Source organism: Gymnoscopelus microlampas (genome assembly GCF_963454915.1).
Source record: "Gymnoscopelus microlampas genome assembly, chromosome: 9".
In the NCBI taxonomy this organism is placed as follows: Eukaryota; Metazoa; Chordata; class Actinopteri; order Myctophiformes; family Myctophidae; genus Gymnoscopelus; species Gymnoscopelus microlampas.
Genome location: NC_139946.1, coordinates 50838444 through 50857976, shown reverse-complemented (window position 1 = coordinate 50857976; position 19533 = coordinate 50838444). Strand labels below are relative to the sequence as shown.

The 19533-nt window shown below is 41.5% G+C and overlaps 1 protein-coding gene and 1 long non-coding RNA gene across 2 annotated transcripts in view; one reads left to right on the top strand and one right to left on the bottom strand.

Moving 5' to 3' along the window:
* LOC311051243 (NACHT, LRR and PYD domains-containing protein 3-like) overlaps nt 1-19533 on the bottom strand; it is a 380092-nt gene that overhangs the window by 175693 nt on the left and 184866 nt on the right. The window contains exons 16-17 of the mRNA XM_084065725.1: nt 19434-19533; nt 17596-17769 (exon numbers count right to left, since the gene is read on the bottom strand). The exon at nt 19434-19533 is cut by the window's right edge and continues 74 nt beyond it. Coding sequence (XP_083921851.1) covers nt 17596-17769; nt 19434-19533 — 274 coding nt within the window. The remainder of the gene's footprint in view (nt 1-17595; nt 17770-19433) is intronic.
* Nucleotides 143-1810, top strand: LOC311052125. Its single transcript, XR_014601472.1, has 3 exons — nt 143-249; nt 789-1128; nt 1723-1810. It is a non-coding gene; the product is annotated as an uncharacterized lncRNA (long non-coding RNA).

The following is a 19533-nucleotide window of genomic DNA, read 5'->3' as shown; positions in this document are numbered from 1 at the left end:
CTGAAATGACCATAGAGTGGTCCAGGTTGGATCTACCACGTGACCAGTATGTGTATTTCCGGAGGAACGGGCAAGAATGTGTTGATACTAAGAATCATTACTACGAGGGGAGAACGTCCCTCTTCATGGATGAAGTGAAGAAGGGCAACGTGTCTCTCAAACTCTCCAGAGTTAGATTATCTGATGAAGGAAACTACACATGCTTCCTTCCTGAAATCCTGAAGGAGTTCACTGTTCAACTCATTGTAGGTAAGACTGAGAAGTTATGATAGACGAAGAACATGGTGATTAAAGTGTTACTGTTTTACGTTGTTCTAATGTTGTACGTAATTCTAATCTCAAATTTGATTTGTGATGCTTTGGAATACTGTTTAGAAAAACCTTCGCACACCTAGAATAGAAACTATAAAAGCAGGCTCGTAGGCATTAGGCAAACACGTGCACAAAAGGAATACGCCCGCACACTGCCAAACTGCACAGTACAGGAGCAGATTTATTAGAAGAAGCAACGTTTCGGTCACTGATGACCTTCTTCAGGTGCTTTGAAATTAAAATAATAAGTATTGCCTGGCCATAGCCAGACGTTTTGTAGGGAAAATCTTAGTTAAAGATAAAGTTTCCAATGGGTTTAAGAAAAACAAATGTCTATGGATAGAATGTAAGCCATTATTGTCCTATATTACAATCAATCAATCCAAATCCAGGGGGGGGGGGCAACAAAGTCACTTCTTTTGTTTGTTTGTTTATCAGTGTTGGTTTATTTCTGGTATTGCTTCTTGTTAATTCAGATAACAAGACAGACAGTGGTTCTACAGAAGGTAGGGAAGGTACGTATGCTGTTCTTATGTTATTACATTTCTACAATCAGAAATATCTGACACATGAAGTTAATAACAGAGCACATGTATATGTATTTGAAATAGAAACCTCAACCATATACTGTAGGCATGTGGCATGTAGATGGTGACAGGTAGATAGGGGGGAAATGTGAGATTGTAAGGAGTTGTCTCAATAACGTAGAAAAATAGTTTGCTGTGTTTATCAGTCTTGGTCTAATTCTGGTATTTCTTGTTAATTCAGGTGAACTAACACTTCTGTCGGGGAACGCAGACACAGGTTCTAAAGAAGGTAGGTAAACATGTTGTTCTTGTTATTGTGAGACTATGTTATGCCCCCTGTCTGTGTGTGTTTGTGTGTGTGTGTGTGTGTGTGTGTGTGTGTGTGTGTGTGTGTGTGTGTCCATCTGTCTGTCTGTGTACTAATCTCTGGCACCGTTGGACAGATCTGTGTGAAACTGCACACACACTCCCTGGCGGCCAGAGCAGAACCTCTGCCTCAATTTTTTATATCTCTGCTGTCTCAAATTCTGTCAGATTTTTCATATGCCATCCTGATTGGCTAAGATTGGCATCTAAAGTTTGCAGGAGTGTACAGACAAGGCCCCAGTTAGCCAGCAATAGCTTTCTCCAAAACAGCTGAAATCGATGAAATCAATCAACATTACTGATACTATCAATTGGATCTTTCCAAACACACTGTACGCACGCAGCAAATTCCACGCATGCGCGCGCTTTGAAAGGTCTGGTGTAGATCGGCCGTTAAGTACCACTGTACTTTTGTCGATCATGGAACTGTAAGAAGGATGGATAACTGAACCTCTGTGTTCTTCATCTTTCATTTCTCTCTTCCCTCCTCTTCATCTTTCATTCTATTCCTCTCTAGAGCTTTCTACTGTTGGAGAGTTTCCCTGGTGGGTTTGGACGGGTATCTTCATCAGCATCATCATCATCATCATCATCATCAGTGTGGCCTTGCTTTTATTCAAAAAGAGGAAAGGTACAGTATGTGTTGAATTCATGGCAACTTACATGACTTGTCATTATTAATAAATCTATCAATCAATCCGTAAAAAATGTCACCACATTATGGGTGCGTTCGGAAATGCGCACCGGGAGCGCACTCACATATTAGTTTGTATTGGCCAGTGCGCTCAGTGCTTTATATCCGAACGCACCCTAAATTAAAAGGTTGAATTATTCTACAGTTAAAAATGAACTCCTCCTCTGTCTGCTTCTGTCTCTCTGCCCCCCCCCCCCCCCCCTCTCTCTCTCTGTCTAGGGCTCAGTCATATGAAGCATAACTACTCTGTGGACAAACCATGTCTGAAGTTCTTCTGTTGATGAAACATCTACACTCGTGAAGCCCCAGTTCCCGGTTCGATCCCTGACTTCCCCTGGGTTCATGTGAAAGTGTCCTTGAGCAAGACACTGAACCCCTACCTGCTCCTGATGAGCAGCTATCTGATGCCTTGCACGGTTTCCTCTGCCATCGACGCGCGCGCGCGTGCGTGCGTGCGTGCGTGCGTGCGTGCGTGCGTGGTACAATACCACAATACGCACGTGTGCGTGGTACAATACCACAATACGCACGCACGCGCGTGCGTGCGTGCGTGCGTGCGTGCGTGCGTGCGTGCGTGCGTGCGTGCGTGCGTGCGTGTGTGTGTGTGTGTGAACGTAATGCACATTGTAAACGCAAGCAGAGGCGCCGTCATTGGGGAAGAAGTCGGGGGACATTAGTGGTGGGCGTGGCCAGACGGTGACGTCATTACAGCCAATGTCAGTTTTGGCGTATAGCTCAGAAGAAAAGAAAATGTAACCAAATGGACTCCTCGGAATTTAAATAACTAACTATAAGCACTTCAATTGTAGCTATGGATGAAGCCCAGATTGTAAATGTACATTTTCTGACTTTCTTTTCAAAAAGTTAGAACTCCATTAAGAATTGTATTTCAATAAACAAAGCACCTATTTAATAAGGATGGCAGAAGAAAGTCAGAATAAACAATGAATATAATACATAGCCTATACACGACTAGAGCTCTTCACAGGTCAAAAATGACGGACCCAAATTTTTTTTATCTTCTTTAAAACACGGACCCAGACAACCCGTACCTGTGAGGTTCGTTCTGAGATCCGATTTGTTTCGAGATAGATACTGTACACCTGGCTGACCTATTGGGTTATTTTACTCTTTTTTTAATTTTTATCCCACGGTTTTGTAACCCCATTTTTTACACCCAGCGCCAAAGTATCTATGTAATCCTGGGCACTACCTTCCCTCTGCCAACCTAGGGAGGCCAGGGCCCAGCTCATGCCTCCTTCAATGCATGAGAGCCAACTAACGTTCTTATCACCTGACAGGGGAGAGTTTCCCTGGTTGGACTTAGCGCATGGAAGGAACGCGTTATTCCAACCAGTTCCTTTCCCCTCCATCAGGCGCCCCGGCTGGCCAGGGGGAGGCAGTATAGTGACCAGGATTACTGCATGTTTTTGTGAGGGTACCTACCCGCTAGGGAACACAGGGAGAACATGCAAACTCCACACAGAGAGAACCTTTCACCAACCGCACCTAGGGTATGGGCACTGATGACGCGGAGGAGAGAACACGCCCCCAGCGCCCACAGCGTCCCCTGCGGGAATCAAACCCAGGACCTTCTAGCTGTGAGGCGACAGTGTATTAGGTGTATTAGGTTATTTTATACATAATGAAATAGCAGCCTATGTAGCAGCCTACAATAAGAGACAACATTACATGGAAAATCCATGAACGCACACGCGCACTTTAATCCCATGGGAGGTATATGCGCTATATGTGCTCTCCTCTCTCCAAGTCACTGAACTGAAAGCAGCTCAACAACTTTGCTGGGTTGCTGTAATCTGATCCCAGGTCAGTGTAGTCATGGCAGCCCTTCACAGGCCAAGCCAGCCCCGCGGACATCTGCTCCCCCATTGTACCCACTCCTCACCGTCAAGCCGACGAGCAACAGGCTTCTATCGATAATTTCACCCTTTAAGACCGGGAACGCATCTGTGTCAGTTTGAGATTTCTTTGGGCTATTCAAAAATAGCAGATATACAAGCTCATAGCGCGGCACCGAGTGCCGCGCTATGAGCTTGTAAATCTGCTATTTTTAGATCTGCTATTTTTTTTGTAGATCTGCTATTTGTCAGTACTATGATGTCTTATTTAGGACTTCAGGGTACTCCAATTACGGGGACATGCGATTTTATTGATATTTTTTGTACCCGGCTGTCTGTCCCTTTTATGGCCATATATGGAGATATCTGTATTTGCATGATTGTCTGCCTGTGTTCCTTTTATGCTCATATTTGGAGTTCCCTGATGTCATCAATATATGTCCATATATGCCTATATATGGGCATATCGTCGGATCAGCGGTTCTGGTCTGACAACCCGCCTGTCAGAACGACTGTGGGTATTTAATGGGTTTGAGTTTGTGATTGAGTTGCTTGATCGTCGTCAATCCTTCCTGGGAGTTTGTTCCAGTGTGGTTATTTGAGTTACAGTTTCTATCCCTCTGTGAAGGTGTTCTTCTGTTCCTGGTTACTGTATTTAAGTAAAGTGTGATTCTACCTCAACTCTTGGTTTCCTGTGTGTTCCTGCATAATGGGTCCTTACCTGTCCCTGAGTCCTATCGTGACAGTACCCTTATATTGTATTTATATATGGTTTATTTGCTAAATTACGTTTGTTGTTCCTTATTCACCTGAATTGAAGTTCCACCTGTGGAGACAAGCAAATGTTAGGTTTGGGTGAAATCATGATGGGCAAATACATCCAAGTGCAATAATGTTTGAGTGCAATATACATGAATTAAGTGCCACAATGCGATTTTATACTTATATTTACCTGTTGCTGTTCAGATCTTCACGGCGAGTTTAGTTTTGTTTAGCGAGGTAGTAAAATCCCACCCTTTTCCTCCGTAGAGGATTTCATTTTCAGCTTTAATGTTGTAACAATCTAGAATCTGGTAAAAATGGAGAAGTAGCTTTTACTTTTTGTGCACCACATATCTGGAACAAACTGCAAGTCTGCTGCAACTGTGGGTTGTATTCAATCACAGCCCAAAAACTGCTTGCCACTGCCTTTTATAGAGTTTTTTATCATTGATTATTGATTTATCATTCATAATGGTGTATGGAATGTGAACTCTTTATCTAAGTATTTTCTGAAACATCATAGATTGAGAAAATGAATGGAAAATTCACTTCTGAAAACTGAGTTTGTCGGGGTTAGGGTTAGTGGGCAGTTACTGTTGTGCTGTTACAATGTTCACTTTGTCCACTGGAGGGCGACAGAGGCCACGGAATGACAACATAGTGGTCCTTTCAGCTCACCAAGTTCTGAATCTCATCTCAACCAATCTTTGGCTTTATTAATGCTGTTGTAAACACATAAACATGTTTTAATGGAATAATGTTGTGTTAACAAGTCTTTTATTTAATACAAAAAACTATAACAATGCAAACTCAATATATATATTCATGAGGAACAGGGTAAAATGAATACAAGTGATATAAAACTAGCCCATATACCAACAAAATTTGGGAACTGTGAAAAATCAGCATTTTGTCAAAATCAGCATAATGCCACTGATCAACCCATGTGCAATGTCAGATCAAATGACCCACTAAGGAGAACAATGAATGAGAATGACCACATACATGTATAAATGTCCCCGTCCACCGATTGGTCATTATGTCACTGTAGCACACTGCGTGATACTGTGGCTTCTTGCTGAAACTAATGAGACCATTTTGTAATTAAAGCTTTTGTGTTTTATTATGACCAGAATGACCACACACACACACACACACACGCACGCACGCACGCACGCACGCACGCACGCACGCACGCACGCACGCACGTGCGCGCGCACACACACACACACACACACACACACACACACACACACACACACACACACACACACACACACAGTTTAACAATCTATTCATGTCCACACACAGGGAAAGCATACAGAAACACAAATATTTTAGGCGCAGTAAAGGTTACATTCACAAACTCATGGATACGTCAAACAGTCCGTGGGTAACCTCGTGTCACCAGTCTTTCCACCTCGGAGGAAAGCCTGGTATTCGTTATTAAAGACCCGTGTGACCCGGTCTAGGCCACGCCTCCGTAAAAAAATAAATAATAATAATTCTCTTTCCGGATTTTGCCCATCCGGTTTTGCGGAGCCGCTTTGTTTTGGTTCCCCAATCCCTATTTAAATGGAATAGAATTCCCCTGTGGGATAATAAAGGTTGACAGACGCTAAATAGTCTCCGGAAGTACACTCACATTTATATTTAAAAAATAAACTACGCCGCATCAAGGATTTTATTATGTAGGCCCGCGGACGGAACTATTTTGGGGTGAAGTTTTAACGGATTTGCGTTTCCGGCCACCTGATGACGCGCAGATGACGCGCCCGGTGACGTAGGGTTACTTCCGCTCCCGACCGGATCACAAACCCAAAAAGGTATTGATCCCAGGCTAGTCCGTGGGTATGTCCATGGCTGGATCACCAGAGGAAACAAAGTTCTTAGTCTTGCACTGCTGCTTGGTGTTAAAGCGCTCGCTCTCTCTCTCTCTCTCTCTCTCTCTCTCTCTCTCTCTCTCTCTCTCTCTCTCTCTCTCTCTCTCTCTCTCTCTCTCTCTCTCTCTCTCTCTCTCTCTCTCTCTCTCTCTCTCTCTCTCTCTCTCTCTCTCTCTCTCTCTCACACACACACACACACACACACACTGTGATGCCCCATGTTATTGTCTGGGTGATTGTGGGTGTGAATGCCTTGCATTAACTCTTGCCCTATAGGGGAGCAGGGTGGGGCTGATTGCTCATTGGAAAGCACCTGGGCCTGGTGCCTCCAGGAGGCTATAAAATCCCCGCCCTGGCTAGTCTCTGGGAGAAGCCTGAGAGAAGCAGAGCTGTCTCCACCAGCTCCAAATCCTCTTTCTCCATGCGCTTATTATTCTGATTATGCTCTTACTTGCCATCCACACACCTCGCACCACACCATGCTCCACACATCCACATCTACACTACTGATTACTGACTTCACACCCCATAGGATCCTTATCATGTTTTGTTCATACTTCCTTAGTTCTTTGTTATTAGGTTTTGTTTAATAAATATGTACTTGCTTTATTACAACTTCAACCTGGTCTCCTCCCCGATGTTTGTCACGGCCTAGAGTCAAGCTGTGGACAGACAGACAGAGAGACAGACAGACAGACAGACAGACAGACAACTACAGTTTAGATTTAGCAGACGCTTTTGTCGCATTCCTAAGCCAATAATTTGATGACCGACTCGTACTCAAATTATTAGCTCAGGAAAGCTGATTGCCCTGACTTGCGCACAAGGTGACAAGAGTTGTGGAAGGTTGATGGAAGGTTAATAGATGAGCCAAAACGAGCGCTCCCTCCAAGTGCCGTCAGTAGGGGTGAGCTCAGCCCACCCAGATGTGCATCTATAGCCCACCTAATCAAAAGAAAAACATGAATATTGTTCAGGCATTGAAAAAGAAAATGCCACTATAGCATTTCTAACTTCTGATTGGGTGGGCAGCCAATAGCCCACCTCCTCCAAAGTAACCCTCTGCTGGTCGTGTTCACTTAAGACACAAACACAGCTCTAAAGGTCTTTTCAGAGTAATTGTGTAATAATCCAATGTCATTGAGAGGTGAGTGGGGCTTTTATTGTCTCCACCAGGCCAAAGGGCATGGCGAGGGAGTATGTTTTGCACCCTGTCTGCCCTTCCGTGTGTGTGTGTGTGTGTGTGTGTGTGTGTGTGTGTGTGTGTGTGTGTGTGTGTGTGTGTGTGTACAGTCTGCACTCTGCACACATCGCAATGTATTTTGACAGAAAGTGCTATGATGTCTGTCTGTCTGTCTGTCTGTCTGTATTGTGAATTATGTGTAATATGAACATTTAATAAAACATATTCAGTGAAAATAGTAGATCTGCTCTCCAGGAGGGGTGTAATGTTTTTATAACAATGCAGAGATAAATCTGTAGGAAATGATGTTGGATATGTTGGGTGTGGTTTTATGCTCCCATCGTACAACAAAGTATAAATAAAGAGTCAAAGCAGACAGAAAAGTTCTCGCCTCGCATTTTATAGTGTCAGAAAAATGAGCAATGCTTTAGGTAACATTTCAGCGGATTAAAGGACCACTTCACCCATTTTCAAACATATCTTCATAATTGCTCCTCTAATGCTCATTATGAGATGGCACCATTTCTGTCTACTGTGTGTCTCAGAGGAGGGCTGTGGACCGTTCAGAAACCTGCCTACCAGTTGTATTAATGGCGGAACAATGGCTTCTATCTCAGAATGCTAACTTTCCAGAAAGGCTGTGGTTTCTATTAACTTGGAATCCCCATCGATGATGTCACTGGTAGGTAGGTTTCTGAAGTGTCCCCAGCCCACCAATGAGACACAGAGTGAGTAGACAGACATGGTGCTTAGAATGAGCATTAGTGAGGACCAATTACAGTATATGAATAAGGTTAAAGATGGGTGAAGTGCTCCTTTAAGGCTCTATGTATTTCTCCACATGCGGGGTGCTCCGCGTACTTGTTGATTTGCTGACATGCCTCTGCTATTGACAGAATACTATTGACTGCATTCCTAAACATTATTTTGTAGAAATTGCAGAAACATGGGATTTACTTTGACTTTGTTCTTGTTTTGTTTGGCCAACCTATTATGGTGCTTTGAGAAAGTGACCTCTGTGATACAGATGAGGAGATGTGGAGTTTGATAAACTAATGTTCTATTTCTGAAAGGAGTCTGTTTAGTTCCTTATCGCCGCTGTCTGGTGCAAACCTTGTCCAAAACTGTTACTTTTCAGGAAATGGAGGGAAAAACAAACATGTGTTCCAATGGATCCAATATAGTTATTATTTAGTCACAAGACCACCAATACGTTTCATTGGCTCAATATTTATAAAACCCACACACACAAAAGCTAAAATAGTAGAATTTTGCTACTTTTGCGAGGGCATGAATTCACAAAAAAGGGAAAACAATGAAATGTTTAAATATCGAGATACGATGTTTCTGCCCGACAGCGACGATATGTTAATTTCTCTACTGACAGTCGTGCGTTGCACTTTTAAGTCCAGTTTGAGGGGACTTATAGCTACATACTTCCTGTACTATGTGTGGGAATCTAGGTGACTGGTGCACCCACTGCACCTGACCTGGTCATATGACCAGGAAGTATAAAAGCCAGCTCCTCCCAGTAGAGAGCCATTTGTCTCTGCTGTAGGCAGCATGGTTCATGCAGGGAGAAGTAAGACACATGGTAGGCCAAAAACTGAACCTTGTAGATCTGCTACTTTGTGCGACCCTTTTGTTTGTTGTAGCTCATGCTAATGTTTAGCTTATTGTTTGAGCACATGTTACTGCTGGCTTTTGTTTGTTTGGTTGCCTATTTTCTGTTGAGCACATGGAGGCTTCCCATGCTCTTTTGCACTTTAATTTAGCCAACATCATTGTGTTTTATTATCTTATTTTAATGCATTTATTTATTATTTCAGTTTTACAAATGAAGTGACCTTCTGGTGGTGTCTGTTCTGTTCTGTCTGCCCTACCTGGAGACACGGGTAAAGCAGTATACATTTTATGCATTGCCTCTTTGTGGATTTTAATGTATTTTAGTTTGTAACATCACTGTCTTCTTTTATACAGCAGCTCTGGTGTTGAGGTTGCCCCCCTCGCCTTGGCCTTGCATGGTGTGCACCGTTACTGCAACACAAAGTAGGTTTTAAGCTGTTTTGTTCTTTTAATGATTTGAATATAGTGTTTTATTTAGTGTGATACTAGGGCTGGCAACTAATGCGTTTTGTTTGTCTCCTTAAAGGGACCACACCGGCCACTGTTTTCCACTGTTATTTTTATTTGATTTTGTTTATTTGAGTTCATTCATTTGAGGTACAGTAGTTAGGGCAGTGGTTTTAGATTTGCATTTATAGTGACATTGTTTTAATTGGTTCTCTCTCCTTCTTATGTTACAGTAACCGTGTTCGAGGCCGGGTCCGCCCTGTTACACACGCCTTCCATTCCTCTCTTGGGACGGCACTGTGGGACCTTTGGTTTTTATTGGTGTGTATGTACAATCGTGACACTGCATGTTTCGACTTTTATATTTTATATTGCATGAGTTTGGTGCCAGGCCTGTCCCCTTCGCTTTCCCCCAATAGTACCTTGGTAGTATTGTGTGTACGGGCCGACCCGCCCTTTCTTATTAGAAGAGAAAACTAACTTGTCACTTTATATGGCAGTTTCACCTGAAGCAATTGACTTTGATAATTAGAGGAGTGGCATATACACAGTTATAAGTCTGTTCAGGCACAGTTTTGCTCCAGTGTGTAATTCAACTACCTGGAGGAAGCCTGTAAACTGCCTGATCCACCAGACAGCCTGAGTATAGTTTTCTTATAATAGCAGGTAGCTTTAAGTTGCTGTACTTTGCTCAAAAGTATCAGTGTTTGTATCATATTTGGTTTAGCTTATAGTTGGTTTAGCTGTTTAGTTGGTTTAGCTTTCAAATAGTTAGTCATTTCAGAGCCTATTGTTAAGTCTCAGCTGACAGCCCATTAAAGGCAGTTTCACCTGAAGCAATTGACTTTGATAATTAGAGGAGTGGCATATACACAGTTATAAGTCTGTTCAGGCACAGTTTTGCTCCAGTGTGTAATTCAACTACCTGGAGGAAGCCTGTAAACTGCCTGATCCACCAGACAGCCTGAGTATAGTTTTCTTATAATAGCAGGTAGCTTTAAGTTGCTGTACTTTGCTCAAAAGTATCAGTGTTTGTATCATATTTGGTTTAGCTTATAGTTGGTTTAGCTGTTTAGTTGGTTTAGCTTTCAAATAGTTAGTAATTTCAGAGCCTATTGTTAAGTCTCAGCTGACAGCCCATTAAAGGCAGTTTCACCTGAAGCAATTAACTTTGATAATTAGAGGAGTGGCATATACACAGTTATAAGTCTGTTCAGTTACAGTTTTGCTCCAGTGTGTAATTCAACTACCTGGAGGAAGCCTGTAAACTGCCTGATCCACCAGACAGCCTGAGTATAGTTTTCTTATAATAGCAGGTAGCTTTAAGTTGCTGTACTTTGCTCAAAAGTATCCCGGGGAAGGGCTGTCCTCACCGAGACATGGCCATCACCATTGAGAATGCTGTGGTGACGTCAACTCGGACTGCGAAGAATCTGGGTGTGACCCTGGACGATCAACTGTCGTTCTCGGCTAACATCGCATCAGTGACACGGTCCTGCAGATTCCTCCTCTACAACATCAGGAGGATTCGCCCCTTCCTCACGGAGAAAACAGCCCAGGTGCTCATCCAGGCTCTTGTCATCTCCCGCCTGGACTACTGCAACTCCCTCCTTGCTGGTGCTCCGGCATCAGCCATCAGACCTCTGGAGCTTGTTCAGAAAGCTGCGGCTCGTCTGGTGTTCAACCGCCCCAAGTTCTCCCACACAACTATCCTTCTCCGTTCTCTGCACTGGCTCCCCGTAGCAGCTCGCATTCAGTTTAAAACCCTGGTGCTAGCCTATAGAGCAGTGAAAGGAACAGCTCCTTCTTACCTCCGGGTTTTGGTCAATGCCCACACCCCTGCCCGACCACTCCGGTCTGCCACCTCGGGGCGACTGACTCCCTCGCCACTCAATGGTCCTTCTGGTCGATCGACACGGTCACGACTTTTTTCTGTTCTGGCCCCACAGTGGTGGAATGAACTTCCCACTGATGTCAGGACAGCAGAGTCACTGCCCATCTTTCGCCGCAGGCTGAAAACCCACCTCTTCAGGAAACACTATCCTTCCTCTTTGCCTGGCCTACTTGTTGTTAACTAGTTGTACGAACTCTTGTTTTATTTTTGTATTGTTTTATTGGATCTTGTTTAGTCGACTCACTTATTTGTTTTAGCTCGTGCTCATTTGATTTTGCCATTTTTGTCTCATCTGTTTAAGAAAGTAGGTAGCTGATATATTGCACTTTTACCTTAGCGCTAGGTATACTCTTGGTTGCTTGTTTTTGCAGGAAATGTACTTAAAACTTCTGGTGATTAGTAGTTTTCGTTCCCTACCTATGTTGAATACACTTATTGTAAGTCGCTTTGGATAAAAGCGTCTGCTAAATGACTGTAATGTAATGTAATGTAATGTATATTCTTGCCTTATTGACTATTGCCTGATATTTTAATAATCCATGTTATTACATAGTTGTTTAATAAAGTATGTTCTATTTTGACACAAACTGCCTCCGATACATTGCAGCGGCGGACTGGCCATTTGGCGTACCGGGCAAATAATATTTTTGCTTCCATTTTAGGATTATTACGGTCATTTCCGGGTTGCGCGGCCCAATTATTAGTTACGTTAATGTTTGGGCTGGGATGCTTTCCAGCAGGCGCCTCAGTGCGGCTGCAGAGTTCATGTGCAGGGCTGGGCTGAAGCAGTGAAACCGCCCCCCCTTAACTTTTTAACAAAGAAACAGTTTTAACCAAACAAAATATCACTTACAGCACCTTTAAGTCTGATTTATTAAACTGTTGTATGACAGCATATAAATTATAGCCATTATTTATGGGTTAATTTGTACACGTTCAGAGTTAAATTAGCATCAGGATTTCACTGTGTACACGCCCATACTTACAGGCAGTCCAGAAGATAATTTATATCATTATTACAAAATCAAAACAAATGTAAATGAGAAAGGAGCAGTGTATGTTTTATCAAAAAGTTATTTTATTGCATTGTTTTGTTTTTGTTTTGTTTTGTAACGTGTGTGTTTTCACGAGTCCCAGAAGCTACAGTATAACGTAGTCTGTTGATGTTTTCTCATGTAGCCCTTCTCTGTGTGTGTGATAATGTAGATACAATGCCTGAAGATCATTTAAAAGACCTTTGTACTGTTTGTTTTTAGTAAAGAACTTACCTCCATGCTCTGTTGGTGTCTTCAATCATTATGATCTGGACTTAAAGTACCAAAAGTATAAAGTAGTTTTCTAAAGTATAAAATGTAGACAAATCTTTTGAAAATAGCCGATCTACTGTACAAGCTCACAATGCGTCGCATCGAGATGCATCGTGAGCTTGTAGATCGGCTATTTTCAAATGGCCAAAATGTATACAGGGCTGAAGTGGGTACTGTATGTTTTGTAATACAAATCTACAAGTAACTAGTAACTAAAGTTTTCAAATAATTGTAGTGGAGTAAATGTACAATATTTTCATCTGAGATGTAGTGGAGTAGAAGTAAAAGTATAGACGATTGGAAATACTACAGTAAAGTAGAAATTCCAAAAAATTGTACTTAAGTACAGTACTTGAGTAAATGTGCCTAGTGCCACTACCCTTCCTCTTTGTCTGGCTTACTTGTTGTTAACTAGTTGTACGAACTCCTGTTTTATTGGACCTTGTTTAGTCGATACACTTTTTGTATTAGCTCATCTGATTTAGCTATTTTGTCTCATCTGTTTAAGAAAGTAGGTAGCTGATATATAGCACTTTTACCTTAGTACTAGGTATACTCTTGGTTGCTTGTTTTTGCAGGAAATGCACTTAAGACTTCTGGTGATTAGTAGTTATGTTCCCTACCTATGTTGAATGCACTTATTGTAAGTCGCTTTGGATAAAAGCGTCTGCTAAATGACTAATGTAATGTAATGTAATGTAGTTACTTTCCACCTCTGCATTTGATAATATCTGTTTGGAGAGAATGAGTACTTTTTGTCCGTCAGTTGATATCCATAATGAGTAAAATGTCCGGGGTGAATGTTGATCACCAAGGACGTTCACCCTGAACAAGGCATAGTCCCATTGCACTCAGACCACACTCACCACTGTGAATCCCTCAAACAGAGGAATCTCCACTGCATCATTTCTGCTTGTGGGGGGCTGAGTTCACACTCTCCCCTTTATGAGTGTGTATGAAAGGAAGAAATGTGTTTCTCCTATGCTTCTCTTCTTACTAAAGCTTAGATGAGAACATTTTTCAACAATGTCTACTAAGTGCTGTAGATGATGTAGCATTCTGTTATCACGATTCATAAACCAATGCTTATTCATTCACTCCAGCTCATTTAGATGCTTTATTTGTGTCACTATGTGATGTGGGAGAAAGGCAGAGGTTCAGCAGACAACTGACCTACAGCTGACAAAGACACAAGCATGAACTGTTTTAACTTCAGCCACGTCTAATATTATGCTTTTACTGCTAGATCTATATATACACATCGTATAACATATCAATAAGTGTGTTTGCAATGCTATTATTACGATTATATAGCCTTATTCACATTTAATAAGGTTAGTAAGCATAAGGACTTTACAGGTGCCTTACCAACTGTTAATATAATATAATAATTGTTTTAAAATCTCCATTTAAAAAAACACCAACATGGAAAAAAGGCTGAGTCTTGTTTCCATTGTGGTCTACTTTGAGACACAGAACAATACACGACAAACTGTACAAACAACCATAAAACAAAGATTGGTTAATGGTAAATGTTAATTAATGCTTATTACAAGCACCTTAATTGTTGATGGTATTATTATCATATTTGTTTGGAGCTTTGTAAAAAACACTTGTCATGTATTAAATAACATGTATAAACTGTAGGTACAGTGATGAGTTGAAACAGAGAAGAATAGCACACACTCAATGTAACTCCATTTATATACTTTTATTGATCAACATTTTGACAAGTGGTCTTCATCAGGGTGTGTAGACCCCCCACCCTGACAAGCAATTGGAATTGTAGGACTTAAGGCGTTACATTTAGTTTGACTCGGTTCCACAGACATATATTGTGAAAATAGCTGATCTACATGCTCACAATATTTGCCTCTTTCTTAGGCAATATTTGACAATTTAGCCACAATGTTGACCATTGTTTTATGCAGTAATGGTCAAAAGTAATTGGTGTGCAGATGCACTTCCAGTATACTGCATGTTGATTTGTTTACCCCCCCACAAAAAAAAGAACAAATCATTTGGGGACCCTTGGGGGCCTCGACCCACAGTTTGAGAACCATTGGTCTATCTGGGTGCGTCTCCACCAACTGAAGTGAGGAAAACGGCACAAAACATGCCTGTGTGTGTGTGCGTGCCTGTACACCGCTTGACCTGGTGGTCCCAGCAGGTGGGCTGCAGGCCAAGCAGATCATGGTCCTCGTTGACACCACATTTAACCCTGTGTGTGCTGCTGACTTACTAATGACACACCTGCTACTGTGACTCTCCTCCCACATCAGCTCACATCACAGCTACACAGTTCTCACACTGATGTGTTGGACAGTTTTAGTACTCATTAGTAACTATCCTACAGGATGTGTTGGAGCTGAGAACTGATAACTCCTCTATGCATTCCTCTGTGAGGTTGTTGAACATCAACCTGAAACAAATGAATACAAGAGAATGGAGAATAGAAAAGGATTATTTGTACAGTATATTCATGAAGAAAACTAAAGCTAAACACACATTATTATAGTTATAACATATTATAACTCAACATCACTATGAACTGATCTGACCACAGAGTCTACCAGGTGTGTGTGTGTGTGTGTGTGTGTGTGTGTGTGTGTGTGTGTGTGTGTGTGTGTGTGTGTGTGTGTGTGTGTGTGTGTGTGTGTGTGTGTGTGTGTGTGTGTGTGTGTGTGCGTGTGTGCGTGCCAGACAGACAGACAGACAGACAGACAGACAGAACAATACAGAGCATAGGCGATTTTAGCCTCTGTCAGGAGGGGGGCAAGATTTTGTCATAGGGAGGGGGGGGGGGGCTCTGTGTTTGGCTACGAAGTATACATGATTAGAACATGCTTAAACATTCGACAATTAAGGTCTAATATTTCTACAATTGCTACAAAACCTGTATATCCAGTCATTTTTGGACATAAACAAAAAGTTGAGGGATAAAATCAAGTCTGATAATGATGTACCGTGCATGTTCACATCATGTATAGCCTACTTTACATTACTTAAGAACATTTTTCAAATATTACATTTTTCTACATTTTGGACAAAACAGCCAATTTTACATCAAGGTGCCCAGATGTCCCTAGTGCCCACCTATCCTGTATTCTCTGTAAATAGCAGGTGGGCTCACAGATCAACACATTGTCAAGAGACAACACTATTAATACTGTCACCAGTATGGCTAATATAGTGCAAATACATCATCCTATATTATGAACACGCACAGTAGAAAAGTAGGCTACTTAAAGGGATAGTTCACCCCAAAAAATACTTTTTTTAGTTTTAGTCAACCATGGAGACTTGAATTCATGGATGTATATATATATATTTTTTTTTTGTCGCATTCCTAAGGTAGGCAGCGTTTCCGGTAGGAGACACAAAGGAGAGTCTTTGTGACTCCTACCGGAACCGCCGCCGGACATCAAATTATTGGCTTAGAAATCCGAGAAAAAATAAAGATATCCATGAATTCAAGTCTCCATGGGGTGACTATAATCGATAGCAAAAAAGTCATTTTGGGGGTGAACTATCCCTTTAAGCCAATAAAACAATTATGTAGTAGTTTTTCCTGTTCCATGACCACCACGGTACCACCATAACACATTATATAAGATGCAAGAGTTTTCAAAGTGGGGTTCGGCGACCCCTTGAGGGGGTTCCAAGGGGTCCCCATCAAAATGTGATAATAATAATAGTAGTAGTAATAGTAGTAAATTAAAACTACAATATTTGCTTCTGAGATGTAATATAATGGAGTAAAAGTGTTCCAGTATCTCCAAATCTTTTAATATATTTTTAAGGCGAACATTTGTAACTCAAATCTTTGCTTCTGGGGGGTCCCTGGAACAAAATATTTTGAGATGGGGGTCCGCGGATAAATACATATACATTTTGGGGGTCCTTGAAATGAAAAAGTTTGAAAACCACTGATATAGCGACATACGTTTTTTCAAAAAACTGTTAGGATTTAGAAGACATTTTGTAGAATCGGAACCTAAGGCCTTAATGGGTTAATACCAGATACACTCAGTGTGCTTCACAATAAAATCCCAGCAGATCTACAAGTTCATAACGCGGCACTCGGTGCCGCGCTATGAGCTTGTATATCTGCTATTTTTGAATAGCCAAAGAAATCTAAAGTGACACAGATGCGTTCCAGGTCTTAATGGGTTAACCCAGGAGTCCATATTTTGGTCACATGAAAATGCTCAATGGCCGCAGACCTCCATCTGAAAATATGTTGTGCCATGGACCCCCATACACGATTTATGTTGTTAAAGTTGCAACGTGTTGTGAGCTTGTAGATTTCAAATAGCCGACATAGAGTTAAAGTGGTTGAACAGTTGTTGATGCTATAATTATCACATTTTGATGCAGACCCCCTGGAACTACCTCAAGGGGTCCCCGGACCCCACTTTGAAAACCCTTGCATTATAATGTGTTATGGTGGTACCGTGGTGGTCATGGAACTGGAAAAACGACTACATTTTCTGTTTGGTAAACATTAAATAAATACATAAATGAAGTCGGAACAATTTAGAAGGTGAAAATGTATTAGTTTAATTAGTTTGTGTATTTTTGGACTCATATCCATCACGTGATGTCAGTCAATTTCAATTTGACTGGACCAATCTGCAACATAGATTTACAAGCCAAAGAAAAGACACCAGGGAGAGAGACAGACAGGTTTGAAGAAAAAGACAGGACTGTGACAAACTTCAGGACTACTGACCAGAGCTCCTTCAGTTTACAATGTGGACTCTTCAGTCCAACACAGAGACGCTTAACGCCTGCATCGTGGAGCTTGTTATCAGACAGGATCAGGATGGTCAGACTAGAGGAGTTAGAGCTGAGAAGGGAGGCCAGATCGTCACAGCATCTCTCTGTGAGTTCACAGTCATCCAACCTGAGTGGAGATGAACACATGAAAATGTTAATCTGTCTTATTAACTGTCTTTGGTCAAGTCCTTTTTATTTTTATAACACATTTAACCCATTAAGACCTGGGACGCATCTGTGTCATTTTTAGATTTGAGCTAAAAACATTATTTTACACTTTGGCTATTCAAAAATAGCAGATCTACAAGCTCGTAGCGCGGCACTCGGTGCCTTGCTATGAGCTTGTAGATCTGCTATTTTTGAGAAATCGAGGATTTTTGTGCAAATCTTTGAATATATTTTTAAAGCGAACATTTGTAACTCAAATCTTTGCTTGTGGGGGGGGTCCCTGGAACAAAATATTTTGAGATGGGGGACGCGGCGAAATACATTTTGGGGGTTTGGCCATGGACCCCCATACACGATTTATGTTGTAAAAGTTGCAACGTGTTGTGAGCTTGTAGATTGAACAGTTGTTGGTGCTATTATTATCACATTTTGATGCAGACCCCCTGGAACCCCCTCAAGGACCCCACTTTGAAAACTCTTGCATTATATAATATGTTATGGTGGTATCGTGGTGGTCATGGAACAGGATAAACTACTACATTTTTTGTTTGGTAAACATAGAATAAATACATAAATGAAGTCGAACAATTTGGAGGTTGAAAAGCTCATAGCGCGGCACTCGGTGCCACGCTATGAGCTTCTAGATCTGCTATTTTTGAAAAATCGAGGAAATTTGTGCAAATCTTTTAATATATTTTTAAGGTGAACATTTGTAACTCAAATCTTTGCTTCTGGGGGGTCCCTGGAACAAAATATTTTGAGATGGGGGTCCAGGGGTAAATACATATACATTTTGGGGGTCCTTGAAATGAAAAAGTTTGAAAACCACTGATATAGCAACTTAGGTTTTTTCAAAAAACTGTTAGGATAAAGAAGACATTTTGTAGAATCAAAACCTCAGGCCTTAATGGGTTAATACCAGATAAACTCAGTGTGCTTCACAATAAAATCCCAGCAGATCTACAAGCTCATAGCGCGGCACTCGGTGCCGCGCTATGAGCTTGTAGATCTGCTATTTTTGAATAGCCAAAGAAATATAAAGTGACACAGATGCGTTCCAGGTCTTAATGGGTTAAGTCCATATTTTGGTCACATAAAAATGCTCAATGGCCTCAGACCTCCATCTGAAAATATGTTGTGCCATGGACCCCCATACACGATTTATGTTGGTAAAGTTGCAACATGTTGTGAGCTTGTAGATTTCAAATAGCCGATATAGAGTTAAAGTGGTTGAACAGTTGTTGATGCTATTATTATCACATTTTGATGCAGACCCCCTAGAACTACCTCAAGGGGTCCTCGGACCCCACTTTGAAAACCCTTGCATTATATAATGTGTTATGGTGGTATCGTGGTGGTCATGGAACAGGAAAAACTACTACATTTTCAGTTAAAAAATAAATAAAATAAATACATAAATGAAGTCGGAACAATTTGGAAGGTGAAAATGTATTAGTTTAATTAGTTTGTGTATTTTTGGACTCATATCATCACGTGATGTCAGTCAATTTGACTGGACCAATCTGCAACATAGATTTACAAGCCAAAGAAAAGACATCAGGGAGAGAGACAGACAGGCTTGAAGAAAAAGACAGGACTGTGATAAACTTCAGGACTACTGACCAGAGCTCCTTCAGTTTACAATGTGGACTCTTCAGTCCAACACAGAGACGCTTAGCGCCTGCATCGTGGAGCACGTTACCCCACAGGCTCAGGATGGTCA